General features: G+C 43.2%; 1 protein-coding gene across 4 annotated transcripts in view; it reads left to right on the top strand.

The window, feature by feature from the left end:
- LOC134227074 (protein hairless) overlaps positions 1–14,479 on the top strand; it is a 70,725-nt gene extending 56,246 nt beyond the window's left edge. For all 4 annotated transcript variants that reach the window (XM_062708337.1, XM_062708315.1, XM_062708325.1 and 1 more), the window contains exons 4-5: positions 11,035–13,479; positions 13,627–14,479. In XM_062708337.1, the coding sequence (XP_062564321.1) occupies positions 11,035–13,479; positions 13,627–13,655 (2,474 nt within the window). In that variant the 3' untranslated portion in view covers positions 13,656–14,479. The remainder of the gene's footprint in view (positions 1–11,034; positions 13,480–13,626) is intronic.
- The last annotated feature ends 1,536 nt before the right edge of the window (positions 14,480–16,015 follow it).

The raw sequence follows: 16,015 nt of genomic DNA, 5'->3' as shown, positions 1-16,015 counted from the left end.
GCTGCATTCGAGAACCTTTCCTTCATATTTATAATTACCTCATCGTAGTCTGTATTTTCCACATCATCAGGTCCTAATTTGAAGAGGTTTCTTCGTACAGCTTCGTTTATTTCACGGTATCTTTTCTCCGGGTAATAAACGTAGTCCATCTTACTCCATTTAATCGGAGTCACTTTTATCCCAGCTATGCCCTCGTTAAAGCCTTCGATGTTGACCTTTTGGATACACTCATCTTCCGATTGATTTGTTGAAACAGATTTCGCTGATGGTACGGTGGCAAGGCTCTCAGCACTTAATACTTCTGGTAATTCCTTAGTTGTTGTCGATACATCTGGCAATTCCTCAGTTGCTGTCGTTTTCGAACTTCCTGCGCTCTGCTCAACCGATGATATACAGATTGCTCTTTTGTCAACGTTTAGACGGCAGGACGTGCAAATGCGTAAATTTGTATTCAATGTGGACATTGGAGCATAACCAGTCGCTTTCAGTTTATCTATGGTGCTTTCGGTGAGATTTCGTAACTCTTTTGAACACTTTTTCCATCAAACGGCCTACAACAGTTGAGAAAGCGGCTACTCATGTTGTTCGTAATATTTCAATAAACAAAATCACTTTTAAGTTTTTACTGACTAGTTTGGTGTCATTTGCTTGACTGAAGAAAAAATTACTATAAGATCTTTAACAACCTTAGTAGTAGTAATTTTTTTGCTTTTTCGTGAGCATTGTCATGGTATGTACCTATCATGCATTTGTTGTTGTTGAAGATACCCGTTTCCTCCCGATCACAAAGTCTATTCTCTAAGAGGTATATTTTTTGCAGGTAAACTATAGACGTACACGTGTATATAAATCTTTGATTTTGCAGCTTTTGTCTTAAAAATAACATTTCTGATATGTTTCTATCAACGTTATTATCAACAGGTTTCAACAAATTAAAATTTTTCGCCAGTCACGTGCAATGAAAATTATGACACTATCAATACTTTTGATCACAACACTGGATCGTGTCTAAGTTTCTTATAGATGCTATGAATAATTAAATCAAAATATCATGAAAACAACTTGTTTAAATCACGTCCTTAACAATAAAATCTGCATCAAACTGCAATTCTCAGAAATAACTTACACAGAAAAATTTTTTTACTAAATGTGAAAATTGTGAAATGTTTGAAATGTCATAACTTTTTGTTTATTAGTTTACCATCACCAAATTTTTGGTAGATAGCTAATATAATGGACCGTTTTCCCTAAAAAATTACGTTCGAAAAAGATAGGGTTTTGAGATATTTGAGTTTTTGTGACAAAATGATATTTTTAAAGGCAAAAAAATTTTTTTACTGTGCACATTTTCTTAAGAATCACCATTTAGTTGTCTAACTTTGCTGAAAAAATCATAACAATCGAACATTCCGTTTTTGCTGTGCAGCTTTTTAAATATTTTTGAACCATTTTCACATACACCCTTTTGAAAAGTTAGTCGTGACTCAATATGAAGATTTGATATCGAAAAATGACGATTTATATGAAATTGAAAAACTGTGCAGAGTTTCAAATATTATCGAAATGGTCGCTCAGGATCGACTGACATGCCCCCGTGGAATGCCTCTACATTGCCCCAATTGATCTTTGGTTTTTCGTGGATGTGTCTCTATATCGATCCGTAGCGTTGTGTATTGGAGCCGGTACTTAGCGGATTATGCTTATCAGGGCCCGAATCAAAAATTCGGGTCTTCCGTACAGCGTGCTTAGAGTCTGAATGACGTGCTTCACGATCGATGGCAAGAATAATCGACTCTCATCCGGTTGCAACGATCCTTGAAAGGACAAGCTTTGAAGTCGGTTAAAAGTACCGGCTTTAAGACACAACCGGTTGGAGATTCTGATGCCTTTAGGACTTTCGGTGCAGAATCTCCTAGAGTCGTAGACTATGTGAAGGAAGCCTGGATTAATACAAGAGCTGGTGGGAAAGCTTCCTGACTCAATGCGACTGAACTGGGCTATTATCAAAAATAAGTGGCATTCAGCAACTTTGGTAACCTTTATCGAATTTATGTCAAATCTTGTGACAGCGGCAAACGAAGTAACCTGTGACCTCCTTGTGACTCATTCGAGTCTGAAGTTCCAGCGGCCACTCCGACTATTTGCTATTTAAGCGTAACGGCTTTTGTAAACAAACATTTGGAATGTACAACAAGTACTATATCGCGGTATATATCCGACAAGTTAAACTTCTCTTTACCAAATACAGGAATTAGTTTTTCATACGGCGGAAACGATAACCCAAATGTTTTTTTTTTGCAAACGCATACATGCCCAAATCGACAACATCCGGTTCTGTGACCGAGAGATCTGATTGGCACCAAATGCAGGCTAAGCAACAATCGGTTTCAGCACTTGTCAACATACACATCGCCGCTGTGTCAGATCCAGACCACGAGTTGAATAAACAACTAGGAAATATTTTTAAGCCGTTTTCCTGATTGCTGATTTCAATCTATATGTAGTGGATGTGGACATATTCAAATTCACATACTATTACTCGTAAAAAAAACTAAATGCCCAAGAGCTTGCTACAGAACATCCGCGGGCAGCGGCCTATTTTTTGTGGACAAGTAATTCGGCAGGGTGTCTACCGCTTGGAAACCCCTGGAAAACCTAGAATTATCAAAGAATTTTACCCCATCTGGAAAAATCCTGGAATTATCAGGGAATTTCTGACACAACCAGGGAAATTTTAAATATAAAATAACTACAAACCTAAAGCCTGCATCTAAGACATAAGTAAAGCTCTGTCCAGTTAGAATCCGGAATCATTTATTGCATTGCAGCGGCACGGAAAGTGACCGCTGCAAGAATTCTTTTACAGCGGTTTGTCTACCTACGCGCCCACTTGCTGTGGTATAAATTTCATGATGTTTCGTGCAGAGAGTCAAAAATTATTTCAGATGGAAGCCGAAAGGAGAGAAAAAAATCTGCACACCCACGTTCATAATCCTGCTCATTGACGATGGAACCTACGTCAAAATGGATTTCGGACAGCTTCCTAGCCAAAAATTCTACATGGCGACGGCACGTGGAGTACTTTCTGCAAAGTTTAAGTTTGCTTTTAGGACAAACTTGTAAAAAAACAGATGATTTTGGCAAGGGATATGCAGCTGTGGAGCAAATACCTAAGTGTTTATGACGAATAAGACGATTGATTCGAAGCTGTACAAGGAGGGATGTTTCAAAAACCGTGCTATACCTTCCATAAGCCCATAAAGGTCCCGTGAAGTTTTGGCCAGATTTGGCGAGTTGCCACTACAGCCGGGAAGTCATCCAGTAGTACCGCGATAATAACGAAGATATCGATAAAAACATAAATCCACTTAACTGCCCGCAGCTCCGGCCCATCCAGACATTTTGGGAAGTAATGAAGCGGAAGCTTAAGAAAAGTGGAAAACCAGCTTGGGACGCGACTCAGATGACCAAAATACGGAACAAATGTGCCAAGAAAGCTGAATCCGGAGGTGTGCAACTTTTGATGAGAGGAATAATGAAGAAGGTGCAAATGTTCACTAAAAACAATAAGAAATAATTTGTATTTATATTTTTTCCTTAAAGTACAGTGAATTACCCTTGTTTTGATGTATTAACCTCATTTGTACGTCAATCCGTTACCGAGATACAGATGATTTTATTATTCCGGATTCTAAATGAACATAGCTTTAGTGACGACTAGAGCGGACTACAAAGAAAAACATTAGTGAACACTACATTTATAATAGTTGTTTGTAGTATGTTCGCAATGTGTAGTGTAGTTTTATTCTTTCGAACATGTTCCACAAGTGAAGTTTACTGCTGAAAATGTAGTAAACGGGAACTTTCTATTTTTTATTCATACGATGCATGTACTCACCAAAGAATGCTCATCGATCGATCCAGGTTTGATCATCTCAGACAAGGATATAGCAAATAATCGTATGGATAAACTTCTGTACATACTTACTAACTTACTTTTTACTTATGACTCCTGTACGTCCCGGGAGGTGCAAAGAGCCCACTTGAATGATTTCCACCCTGAGCGATGTCCAACTATTGCCTTAATTGGCTTTTGCCCTTTCGTAAGGTGTGACCGACCGAGCACCACTTCAAAGAATTCCTCAATGGGATTTCTAAATGAACTTCTGAATAGATTCCCGAAGGAGAGCAATTTTTATGGAAATTTTAAAGGAATTTCCGAAGGTTCAAAGGAAGTTTTAAAAGAGTTGCTAAAAAAAAATTATCTATGAAGGAATCGCCGAAGAAGTTACTGGAAGAATTTTCAAAGAAATACCTACAACAATCTCCTTCAGGAATTTCAAAAAGAATTTCCGAAGGAATCTACATAGCTATGTTCGTAGGAATATTTGGAATAATTCCTTAAGGTGTTTTCTAAAGTTTTCCTAAAGAAATTTCAGAAAGCATTTATCGAAAAAAATCCTTAGACATATAAAAACTAAATTTGAAGTGATATGGAAATGCTAATATCATCTTCCAATTTTGGACGTACATGTTCATGATAGCATTAGAGGCGAAAGTATAGAATTGATAGTTCCGTTAGGATACGGCAGGCATGAAGAATGTTTTTATAGAAGTCGATTTGAAAGCGAGCGGAGGGCAATATTTGTGATGGCACATATCACACGACCTTCCTTCTGCCAAGCTCCCGTATGAAGGGGGAGGGAAGAATATCAGTGTGGAAGCTGATATATCTCCACTGGCAAAAGGAAGGTGGTTTGACTTGCTTAACTTAACTTTGACTTACTTAACTTAAATTTGAAGTATTTTTAGAAGGTATTTCTAGTAGAAGCACAAGTTTTCGAACGCTATTGGCGCTTTCTGAGTTTCCGAACAAATTTCTAAAGGGATTTGTAAAGAAACTCAAGAAAGAATTTCCATAGGAGTTCCTTTAATTAAAGAAGAAAATTTGCTAAAGGAATTTCTAAAGGAACTTGTAAAGAAATTTACAAACGGATCCCCAAATGATTTTCTTAAGGAATGTTTGTAAGAAGTTCTGCAGGCAGTGTTGTCCTACACTCAAGGCAAAAAATTCTGCTCTTTGATTTTACTCCATCTAAACGATTTTATAGTCTCAACTAAGTAAGTTCAACTAATAGAAGGATATTTGAATTTTCTAAATGTCATGGCAAACTGTCAAAAAAATGCACTCCAGAGCCACAGGAGCGCGTGCACTGAAAATCCACTGGAGTGTTTTCACTGGAGTGGGCAGCAGGGACTATGTCCAAGGGCTTGACGATCCCTCCCCAGGCCATCTGCGAGTTGTGGGGCTTGCCTAGGATGTGGTGGGGTTTGACAGTGGGCCCTGTTAAACCTCTATAAAAAGCTGCATGTATCCGCAAGTAGGCCCCACCAAAGCGACCGTGTGCCGCTCAAAGCGCACAAGCCCAAGTCCTGGTGTTAGGTGGGACGATAAACAGCCCTGACACGACGGCCCTCCGACGAGACAGGAGGTTTGCGCAGGCCCAATAAGCCGCCTAGAAAACCAATCATTACGAACAATAAAAGAGATAATGCAACACAATATAATCGGCAAAGACCTAGGCGACGAATACAGGATCACGATTGGAAGCTTGGAACATGGAATTGCAAGTCGCTAGGTTTCGCAGGTTGCGACAGGATGATCTACGATGAATTACATTCCCGCAACTTCGACGTCGTGGCGCTGCAGGAGATTTGCTGGACAGGACAGAAAGTGTGGAAAAGCGGGCATCGAGCGGCTACCTTCTACCAAAGCTGTGGCACCACCAACGAGCTGGGAACCGGCTTCATAGTGCTGGGTAAGATGCGCCAACGCGTGATTGGGTGGCAGCCAATCAAGGCAAGGATGTGCAAGCTGAGGATTAAAGGCCGTTTCTTCAACTATAGCATCATCAACGTGCACTGCCCACACGAAGGGAGACCCGACGACGAGAAAGAAGCGTTCTACGCACAGCTGGAGCAGACATACGATGGATGCCCACTGCGGGACGTTAAAATCGTCATCGGTGACATGAACGCACAGGTAGGAAGGGAGGAAATGTATAGACCGGTCATCGGACCGGATAGTCTGCACACCGTATCGAATGACAACGGCCAACGATGCATAAACTTCGCAGCCTCCCGCGGAATGGTAGTCCGAAGCACCTTCTTTCCCCGCAAAAATATCCACAAGGCCACATGGAGATCACCTAACCAAGAAAAGGAAAACCAAATCGATCACGTTCTAATCGACGGTAAATTCTTCTCCGACATCACGAATGTCCGCACTTACCGCAGTGCGAATATTGAATCCGACCACTACCTCGTTGCAGTATGCCTGCGCTCAAAACTCTCGACGGTGTACAACACGCGTCGAAGTCGGACGCCGCGGCTTAACATTGGGCGGCTACAAGACGGTAGACTAGCCCAAGAATACGCGCAGCAGCTGGAAGTGGCACTTCCAACGGAAGAGCAGCTAGGCGCAGCGTCTCTTGAAGATGGCTGGAGAGATATTCGATCCGCCATTGGTAGCACCGCAACCGCTGCACTAGGCACGGTGCCCCCGGATCAGAGAAACGACTGGTATGACGGCGAATGTGAGCAGTTAGTGGAAGAGAAGAATGCAGCATGGGCGAGATTGCTGCAACACCGCACGAGGGCGAACGAGGCACGATATAAACAGGCGCGGAACAGACAAAACTCGATTTTCCGGAGGAAAAAGCGCCAGCAGGAAGATCGAGACCGTGAAGAAACGGAGCAACTGTACCGCGCTAATAACGCACGAAAGTTCTATGAGAAGTTAAACCGTTCACGTAAGGGCCACGTGCCACAGCCTGATATGTGTAAGGACATAAACGGGAACCTTCTTACGAACGAGCGTGAGGTGATCCAAAGGTGGCGGCAGCACTACGAAGAGCACCTGAATGGCGATGTGGCAGACGAAGATGGCGGTATGGTGATGGACCTGGGAGAACGCGCGCAGGACATAATTCTACCGGCTCCGGATCTCCAGGAAATCCAGGAGGAGATTGGCCGGCTGAAGAACAACAAAGCCCCTGGGGTTGACCAACTACCAGGAGAGCTATTTAAACACGGTGGTGAGGCACTGGCTAGAGCGCTGCACTGGGTCATTACCAAGATTTGGGAGGAGGAAGTTTTGCCGCAGGAGTGGATGGAAGGTGTCGTGTGTCCCATCTACAAAAGGGCGATAAGCTGGATTGTAGCAACTACCGCGCAATCACATTGCTGAACGCCGCCTACAAGGTACTCTCCCAAATTTTATGTCGTCGACTAGCACCAACTGCAAGGGAGTTCGTGGGGCAGTACCAGGCGGGTTTTATGGGCGAACGCTCCACCACGGACCAGGTGTTTGCCATTCGCCAAGTACTGCAGAAATGCCGCGAATACAACGTGCCCACACATCATCTATTCATCGACTTCAAAGCAATGATACAATCGATCGGGATCAGCTATGGCAGCGGTTGATCAAAGCGACGATGGATCGGGTGATGTGCGTAGTTCGAGTTTCAGGGGCATTCTCGAGTCCCTTCGAAACCCGCAGAGGGTTACGGCAAGGTGATGGTCTTTCGTGTTTGCTATTCAACATCGCTTTGGAAGGGGTAATACGAAGAGCAGGGATTAACACGAGTGGTACAATTTTCAATAAGTCCGTCCAGCTATTTGGTTTCGCCGACGACATAGATATTATGGCACGTAACTTTGAGAAGATGGAGGAAGCCTACATCAGACTGAAGAGGGAAGCTAAGCGGATCGGACTAGTCATCAACACGTCGAAGACGAAGTACATGATAGGCAGAGGTTCAAGAGAAGACAATGTGAGCCACCCACCGCGAGTGGCCACCCACCATCGGTGGTGACGGAATAGAGGTGGTAGAAGAATTTGTGTACTTGGGCTCACTGGTGACAACCGAAAATGACACCAGCAGAGAAATTCGGAGACGCATAGTGGCTGGAAATCGTACGTACTTTGGACTCCGCAAGACGCTCCGATCGAATAGAGTTCGCCGCCGTACCAAACTGACAATCTACAAAACGCTAATTAGACCGGTAGTCCTCTACGGACACGAGACCTGGACGATGCTCGTGGAGGACCAACGCGCACTTGGAGTTTTCGAAAGGAAAGTGCTGCGTACCATCTATGGTGGGGTGCAGATGGCGGACGGTACGTGGAGGAGGCGAATGAACCACGAATTGCATCAGCTGTTGGGAGAACCATCCATCGTTCACACCGCGAAAATCGGACGACTGCGATGGGCCGGGCACGTATCCAGAATGTCGGACAGTAACCCGGTGAAAATGGTTCTCGACAACGATCCGACGGGAACAAGAAGGCGAGGTGCACAGCGGGCAAGGTGGATCGATCAGGTGGAAGATGACTTGCGGACCCTCCGTAGACTGCGTGGTTGGCGACGTGTAGCCATGGACCGAGCCGAATGGAGAAGACTCTTATATACCGCACAGGCCACTTCGGCCTTAGTCTGAATAAATAAATAATAATATACGATGATACTCTTATGCCCAGGGAAGTCGAGACAATTTCCAAACCAAAAATTGCCTAGACCGGCACCGGGAATCGAGCTTAGTAACCCTCAGCATGGTCTTGCTTTACAGCAGCGCATCTGATCGCTAGGCTAAGGAGGGCCCGAGTGAATGGTTCGAGTTTTCAGTGGATACGGGGACGAATTGAAGAAGTGTTTCCGATACGAGACTGTAGCGTACGGCGCTAGTGAGTACATCGTCTGGTACCTTGCGAATACCAGCCCTCGCAAATAGCTCTTTTAGACGTCGTGCAGGGTTGTGAAACTTGGTAAGGGTCCAAGAAAGTTTTTTTTTAATTCATGTATTTATTTGGTAGGCTCTGTGTTCTTAACCGCTACTGTGCCGGGAGATCTACTGTGGTATTCTGTTGAATAGAATCCATACAGAATATATTTTTAGATATCCATAATTCGTTATTGTTGTCGTTGCCAGTCCATCTCATCGTGAGTCCATTGTGTCCGTTTTGTCCATGTCGTGTATCCAATGATCGTTGCATTGTTCGGTTGCCATTTATCCGGATAATGTTGGAATGCCTCCCAGAAGAACAAGTTGTCAGTCATCATCAGGCAGCCGTACGGTGAGACGCGTACCCCAAAACGCCACCGTATGAGCTGCGAATCCGGCGACTGACGAGGGTTTGGTGGAGGGGCTGAGAATCGAACCCATGACCATTCGCTTATAAGGCGAAAAGTTAGAATTCTTAACAAGGATCGTAAGCAGGGGTATGTGACGACAAGGCCCCTCTTTACGCTGACGCTGCAGAACGCGGATACCTGAAAAAAAAACTCAGCTAATGTGGGGAAAATAAGTCATAACGGATCCTTTCCGACCAACTTGAACCAAAACCTTTTACTTTGGTTTTGATCCTGTACAAAGTTTTGTTTGCATTTTAAGTGGTTGGCCACCTGGCTCATCAACTTGATAATTTAGAGATTTTTCTGGTAATGGTTGAAAAGAAATTTAAAAAGTTATCCTAATTTAATATTGGTAACTGCCTTAAAGGAAGCATTGATTGATTTGACAATTTGATATTAACCTAACTACTATGTACACTAATATTTACAGAAATAATTTGATAGTCAGATTGGGTATAAGCGCCCTAATGGCAGCCAACGAACCCTAAAACTTTCCTCACATTCACCAAAGCATTCGTGCTGTGTATTAATCCCGGCCGGACGGTGAACCTCAGACGTTCGTGTCCTGGGAGGAATGTTGAGGATCATCTCCAGAAATTTATTTTTAAACTCGTTGGAGTTTCAGTTGATAAGTTTTTGAGTTCCCAGAGCAGCATGCCGTATTCGATCACAGAGATGATGATTTGCTTGAAGACAGCAAGCTTATTTTTCAGGAACAATGATGACCGACGGTTGATCAAAGGGTACATTAGTTTTAATAAGACGTTACACTTCGTAACCGTCTTGTCAACCTGTTGCCGGAAAATGAGCTTGCTATCTTGCGGTCGGATTGGCCCATTCCATTGACGTGCCATTGAGGATGCCTCAGTTGGGACATGTTTAGGAAATTTTGAGTGGGTAAAATCGAAGACCACATTATCAAGTGGTCTTCGGTAAAATGCTAACCTGGGTCTTCGTAGCGTTAATACGGATCTTCCAGCTGGTGAAGTACTCTGTCGGGACATCCATGCCTCGTTGGAGTTTTGCCACTAGCGCTCTTATCACTCTAGCTTTGTAGACGATGGAAGTGTCATCTGTAAACAGAAACAGAATGCCGCCTTCCGGAGGCTCTGGATGTCGGAGGTAAAGAGGTTAAATGGCAGGGCCCGAGGATTCTGCCCTGGGGGACGCTTTCGATGATGTCGTGCTCATCGGAACTCGGTCCGCTGATTGAGACCCAGAAAGTCTTTGCCGACAAGTAATTGAATTGTTGATGATTTTCACTTGGTAGCTGGGAAGAGATCAGGGTGAGCTTAGCGTCCGCTCTCAGACTAGTCTCTACTGCTGCAGTTATGGTTTAATTTAAAATACGACACTAACACTGCAGCTTCGCCATGATCTGTTGAGCTGCTTCACCGCATTCCAAATTTTCACGTCCCGACAGATCCTCTTTGTGAGGTAACAGAATGACATTTCGCTCAATTTCAAATCGCGGATACGCATTGTAGTAATATATTTTATTCAAATTGTCAGTAGTCTCGTTTTTAATAAAAATGATTCGACTTCGGCTCAATTCATGAGGAGTTCATTTTTAGCGTGTCCTCCGGATAAGAGAAGTACATGAAGTTGTTTCCTGCCTCTATTTTGTCTGTTCTGAATACCTTTCTCCCCTAAAAGCAAAAAGTACTAGATTGTCCTTTACAGTCTTTCTAGTAAACGTTATACAATTCATAATTTAGAATATAGTCAAAGATTAAACAAACCGATGTTCATTTCCAATATTTTTTCAATTTTCCAACATTATTCAGAATGATATCCAAATAAACATAATGAAATTATTTCCAATCTACTACCCTTTCAGTTTCCGACGATAACAGTTCGGTACAGTCTTCCCCGTGGCAACGAGACCATTGCTGGAAACAGACCAATCCTCGATCCAACATCTCCAAGGAGATGTCCCTCTACTACCACCGGCCGAGCTGCGTTCGGTTTAGGCTATCACGGGACGAGTGGAAGCGGCTTAGGCAGAAACGAAGGCGACCCTATGAACCCGCCCTGACCAACGCTGCTAACGTAGCCCTGCCGTATGAGATTATTAGAGATAGAATTGCTGCGGATGCGTCGTCGGCGGATGTCGATGTGATGGATTTCAAGGTGAATGGAAAATCGCCGGAAGCTGGCAGCGACGAAGATGAGGGGAAGGTGAAACTGGAACCCAACGAAAGTGCGATGCCAGCCAAGGAGAACGGAACGAAAGATTTCAAAATAAGTCGACGAAGGGGGATGATAAAACGGCGGAAAGACTTGGGGACGATAGTGCAGCAGTTGACTGTACGGGTAGCGAATAGTGCAAACAGTGGTGCTCCTCGATTGCCACCGGCTGGCATGAGGACTGTGTTCAGTTCGTCCCACCAGCAACACGTGTCGCCCCGGAAAAGAATACTCAGAGAGCTGGAGAAAGTTTCGTTGGAGGATAGCAGTACTATGAAAAGATCTCGTTCGAAACCTGGTAGTAATAGTACCGTTATTACGGCGACGACGGCAACTCCATTGGCATCGGTTAGTAGCAATGGAAATGGCACCAGTAACTCTACCGGTAGTAGCAGTAGTAATAGCAATAGTAAGCTGTCCAATGGAGTAGTAGCACCGTCATCGGTTCCAACGACGCCGGTTTCGCGCCCTATTAGTAGCTACAGTATAACTTCGCTACTCGGGCACAACTCAACCAGCGAAAGCAACAGCATTAGAATCAAACAGGAAACAAATACTACAACTAGTCAACATCCGTACCAGCAACACCAAGCTTCTTCGCACTATCAGTATCTCGGTAAAGACGTAACGTCACCCAAATCTCCCTCCGATCCACATCTAAGTCAGCGATATTACGGCAAGAAGAAATCACCCAGTTATGGATCACAGAATGCAGCTTCTCCAAATCCCACCACCGATTATGGTGCCGGCTATAGCATGGTACGGTCGCCAAACCTCAGTCCCAGTCCGGAACACCAAGGCCATAGTTTCACCCGCTATCGACAGCACCCGTACAGTATCCACCCTACAGTATCTTCCCCGAGCAGCTATTCCAGTGTGTCACGATGTTCTCCATCGCCCAGTACCAATGATTCTGCCAGTTCGCCATACAGTGGAAGCGCAAAATATAGGTCGACATATCTGGCGTCCGGTGGTTCTCCTCCATCATCTTCCAACCCGGGCACGGCAAATTCTCCTCAGCACTATTCTCGGCAATCCCCGTTGAATTTCGCTCGATCACCGCCTCCATCTCATCAAGCGAGCTATCCATCGAACAGCAGTTTCCGAAACAATGGCAAGGATCCCACATTATCGCCTCGAGCATCACCCAACGTAGAACCAATTCGAGTACCAGCTACCACGCCCACTTCATCTTGTTCGAATCCCACCATCCGAACTGTGCCAAAGAAAACAGCTGCCCTGCGGCAACAATTCGGTTCTCCATCCTCATCCCCTTCCACAACGGATGCCGCAAGGCGTGAACGTTCCAACTCGAATGCCTCATCGACGTCCTCGGAAATCGTCCGAACGGCCCACTTCAAAAAAGAACTGGACTACGTTGAACGGTCTTCCGCTTCCGATGTTGTCGATGGAGTACCACCTGCCCTCTCTACATCGCAATCGAATACCGTGATTCGACCGAGTACGGTGATCGCCTCGCCAACTCCGCACCATCCGGTGCCTCCGCACCATGCGGTTCCGAACCCGTTCTACATGTACCCGCCTCAAATAGCCGCCTCGCTACTAGCTGCCCAGCAGTCCAGTGCTGTCCCTTTCCTGCCGATACCGCCGTACTATCAGCACATGTACAGCCAGGCAGCTATGGCAGCGGCCTATCGAAGTCCCCTCTGGATGCACTACCAGAGTATGTCTCCGCATGCCATTTCCCCGCCCAGTGCCCTCCAGCCATCGACTAGTAGTAGCAGTAGCAGCAACAGCAGTACCAACAGAGACGCACAACAACGAGATTCAACTCGACCACATTCCGCAGCTACGGTTGCATCCAGTTACAGTCACAATACCACCGCCAGCAACAGCAGCAGCAGCACCACCGCCCACAACAACAAAGGAAGTAGTTCTTCTCCATCGCCTGGGGCGGCGGCACTGAATTACAGTGCGGCAGCCCTGGCAGCATCCTCCCATCCCCATCACCCGCATCATCCAGCAGCACAACACCACAGTATGGCGTCCGGGCCGTGGAGTGTACCACAGCATGAGGTACCGGTGCCGTCGGCGACGAGCGGGGCGATAGCCATCAAACAAGAGCACGGAGCAGGTAGGTTGAACTATTGGAGCTAGTCGGAATTGTAGTAACACAATCGATCACGTCTCAAATAGAATATATTCCGTCAAATTTGATTTTAGGCAGTTGACATGGTAGCTGGTTGTATATCTATATCTATTCCAATTTGCTTTGTTTTAGATGTTCCACTCAATTTGTCAAAGCACTGAAGACACTTCACCACCAAGGTAGAACCAACAACACTGGTTCAGTAACTGCATCAGTTATATCAGAGGTGATGGAGCAATAATAATCATCCTGTAAGGTAACTATTACGCCTAGCGTACAATCAAACGAAACCAAGTCATTGCGCATCTTTGTCGTCCAATGTAAAAGCTGTTCATGTACCTAAGTGTATATTTCGGTAGATCGCCTTATCAGACATTTAAAAAAAAGTTACAAACCCAAGAACAAATAATCGTAAACGAAGGAACTGTCTTTTTGTGTATAATCATCGGAGATGGGGTAACGAAAATTCAACAATATAGCTGTATGCTTTTAAGTGTTGGTGTGATTCCGCAGATTGAAAACATTTACGTACATCGTTTTTAAGGAGCCTAATATATATGTATATAAAGAACAGAGTAAAGAACAATAGACATTTCGGAGAAGGGTCCAGACTACAAAAAAAGTAACACAACAAAAACCCAAGGTTTACACTATTTTCCAAAACGAAAAGAAGACAAACAAAAAATAAAACTATTTTTGCTAAAAAGTTGTAATAAATTATTGAAAAAACGAACGGAGAAATTATATACATGTAACATATATACACGTATCTACATATATACACGTAACAGAATTATTATATATACAAAAATTAAAATACTTGAAAAAAAAGGAGTCAATGGTTTTATTTTCGGTACATTTTAGTACTGAACCTATTTAAACCCTTTCGAAAGTGCTTGTAGTAAACGCGTATTTTTGGCGTCTTTAGAGGTCCGAGAAACAGGATTCGTACTGCGATGCAATTTTTAAAAACAGAAATCAAAAATTCACTCATATAATTCTGAATCCTTGAGAGAAGCGCCACATTTCGGTACACTTCCATACTACTGTTCCTAATCTAATGAAAATAACGAAACCATTTACATAAATGTTTATGCCGATATCATCTTATTCTAATTCAATGTGTATCGTATTAACCGGTTGCTTAATTTCCCCTTGATTGCCGCCAAACCCGCGTGTCTGTCGAATGTCGTCAATAGAGTGTTGTAATCAGTAACATATTCACTAAAAATCCTTTCCAACTCTTCCGCACTTTCTCGTCCATTCATCTCTTTTGTAGTGGGAGAGATTTGTCTATGAACAAGAATCTCATTCTCTCGTCACCAACTACAACACCACCACCACTACCACCGATGAAGAAAAAAAAAAGATATGCGTTATCATAGAATATTTTGTTCAAAGAAAATTGTCGGTAAAATGAACATGTAATGTGTATATTTCTATCCATAGACTGAAATTAAACAACTATTACTTTTAATGAGGTCACTCGTGTGAGAATGCTTGTGTGTTTGCGCTGTATCAATATCTAATATATATTTAGAGGAATGCGTGAGATATATCGGATGCGTGAGAATGTTTTTTATTGATTAAAAGAGGATTATGAAAAAAGAAAAACGAAATAAAAATAACAGAAACTAAAACATTCTCAAGAAAGAAAAAAAATAACAGCCAATCAAATTTGCTAAAACAGAAAGTGCAACAGAGTAAACTATATTCGTATGAAATTATGAGGAAGAGATAACTATAAAGTAAAGAAAAACACAAAAGAGAAGAGGAGATATTTTTGTGCTATTTTTTATACATCTGTAGATCAGAGAATAGTAGACAAAAAATCAAACAGAGTAAAACATTTCGGCCAATATTCCAATTTTAGAGAAAGAAAAACAAGAAACCTATTCCAGAGAGTAACTTATATACACGTACACAGCGAAAAGTGATCAATGAAGAAAATGCACATAGTAAAAATCCAATGTGTGTCACAAACCAACAATTACAAAAACGAAAGAACAAAAGATATAACAAAAAGTGTGCCTTTCAAAACAACAACAAAAATTAAAACCAAAAACGAAAACAAATTATTTCAACTACCTACATTTATAACAAATGGACTTTATTAGAGAACCACGTAAAGCGCAGTCGAATATTTGTGAACCAAATGAGAAGATATCATCTTTAAAATAGAACTATCCACAAACAAATATACATGGTAGCATTATAACCAATTCTCATTGGATTAATCCGTATAGGTTTGTTTCGGTGCAATAATATATTTTTCGATAGCTATTGGCAGCACATGTGTGTTCACAATTTGCCCCTTGAAATATTGGGTGACTCATAGTTAAATGAGAGAGAGGGAGTAACCAGTGTATAGGTTTCGATTGAAAATCCCGACGTTCGCCCATTTTGGTCCTCGATAGTGGGTGATTAACTTACAGTGGGGGTGACTGTGATGAATGCTAGAATTGAAAACTCAGAATATGACCACCTTGCCAATAAAATCACATTCCAATCAGTGGTGGTA

This window comes from Armigeres subalbatus, chromosome 1 (genome assembly GCF_024139115.2).
Source record: "Armigeres subalbatus isolate Guangzhou_Male chromosome 1, GZ_Asu_2, whole genome shotgun sequence".
NCBI lineage: Eukaryota > Metazoa > Arthropoda > Insecta > Diptera > Culicidae > Armigeres > Armigeres subalbatus.
Note: the sequence above shows the minus strand (reverse complement) of the source record. Positions and strands in the feature narration are given on the sequence as shown.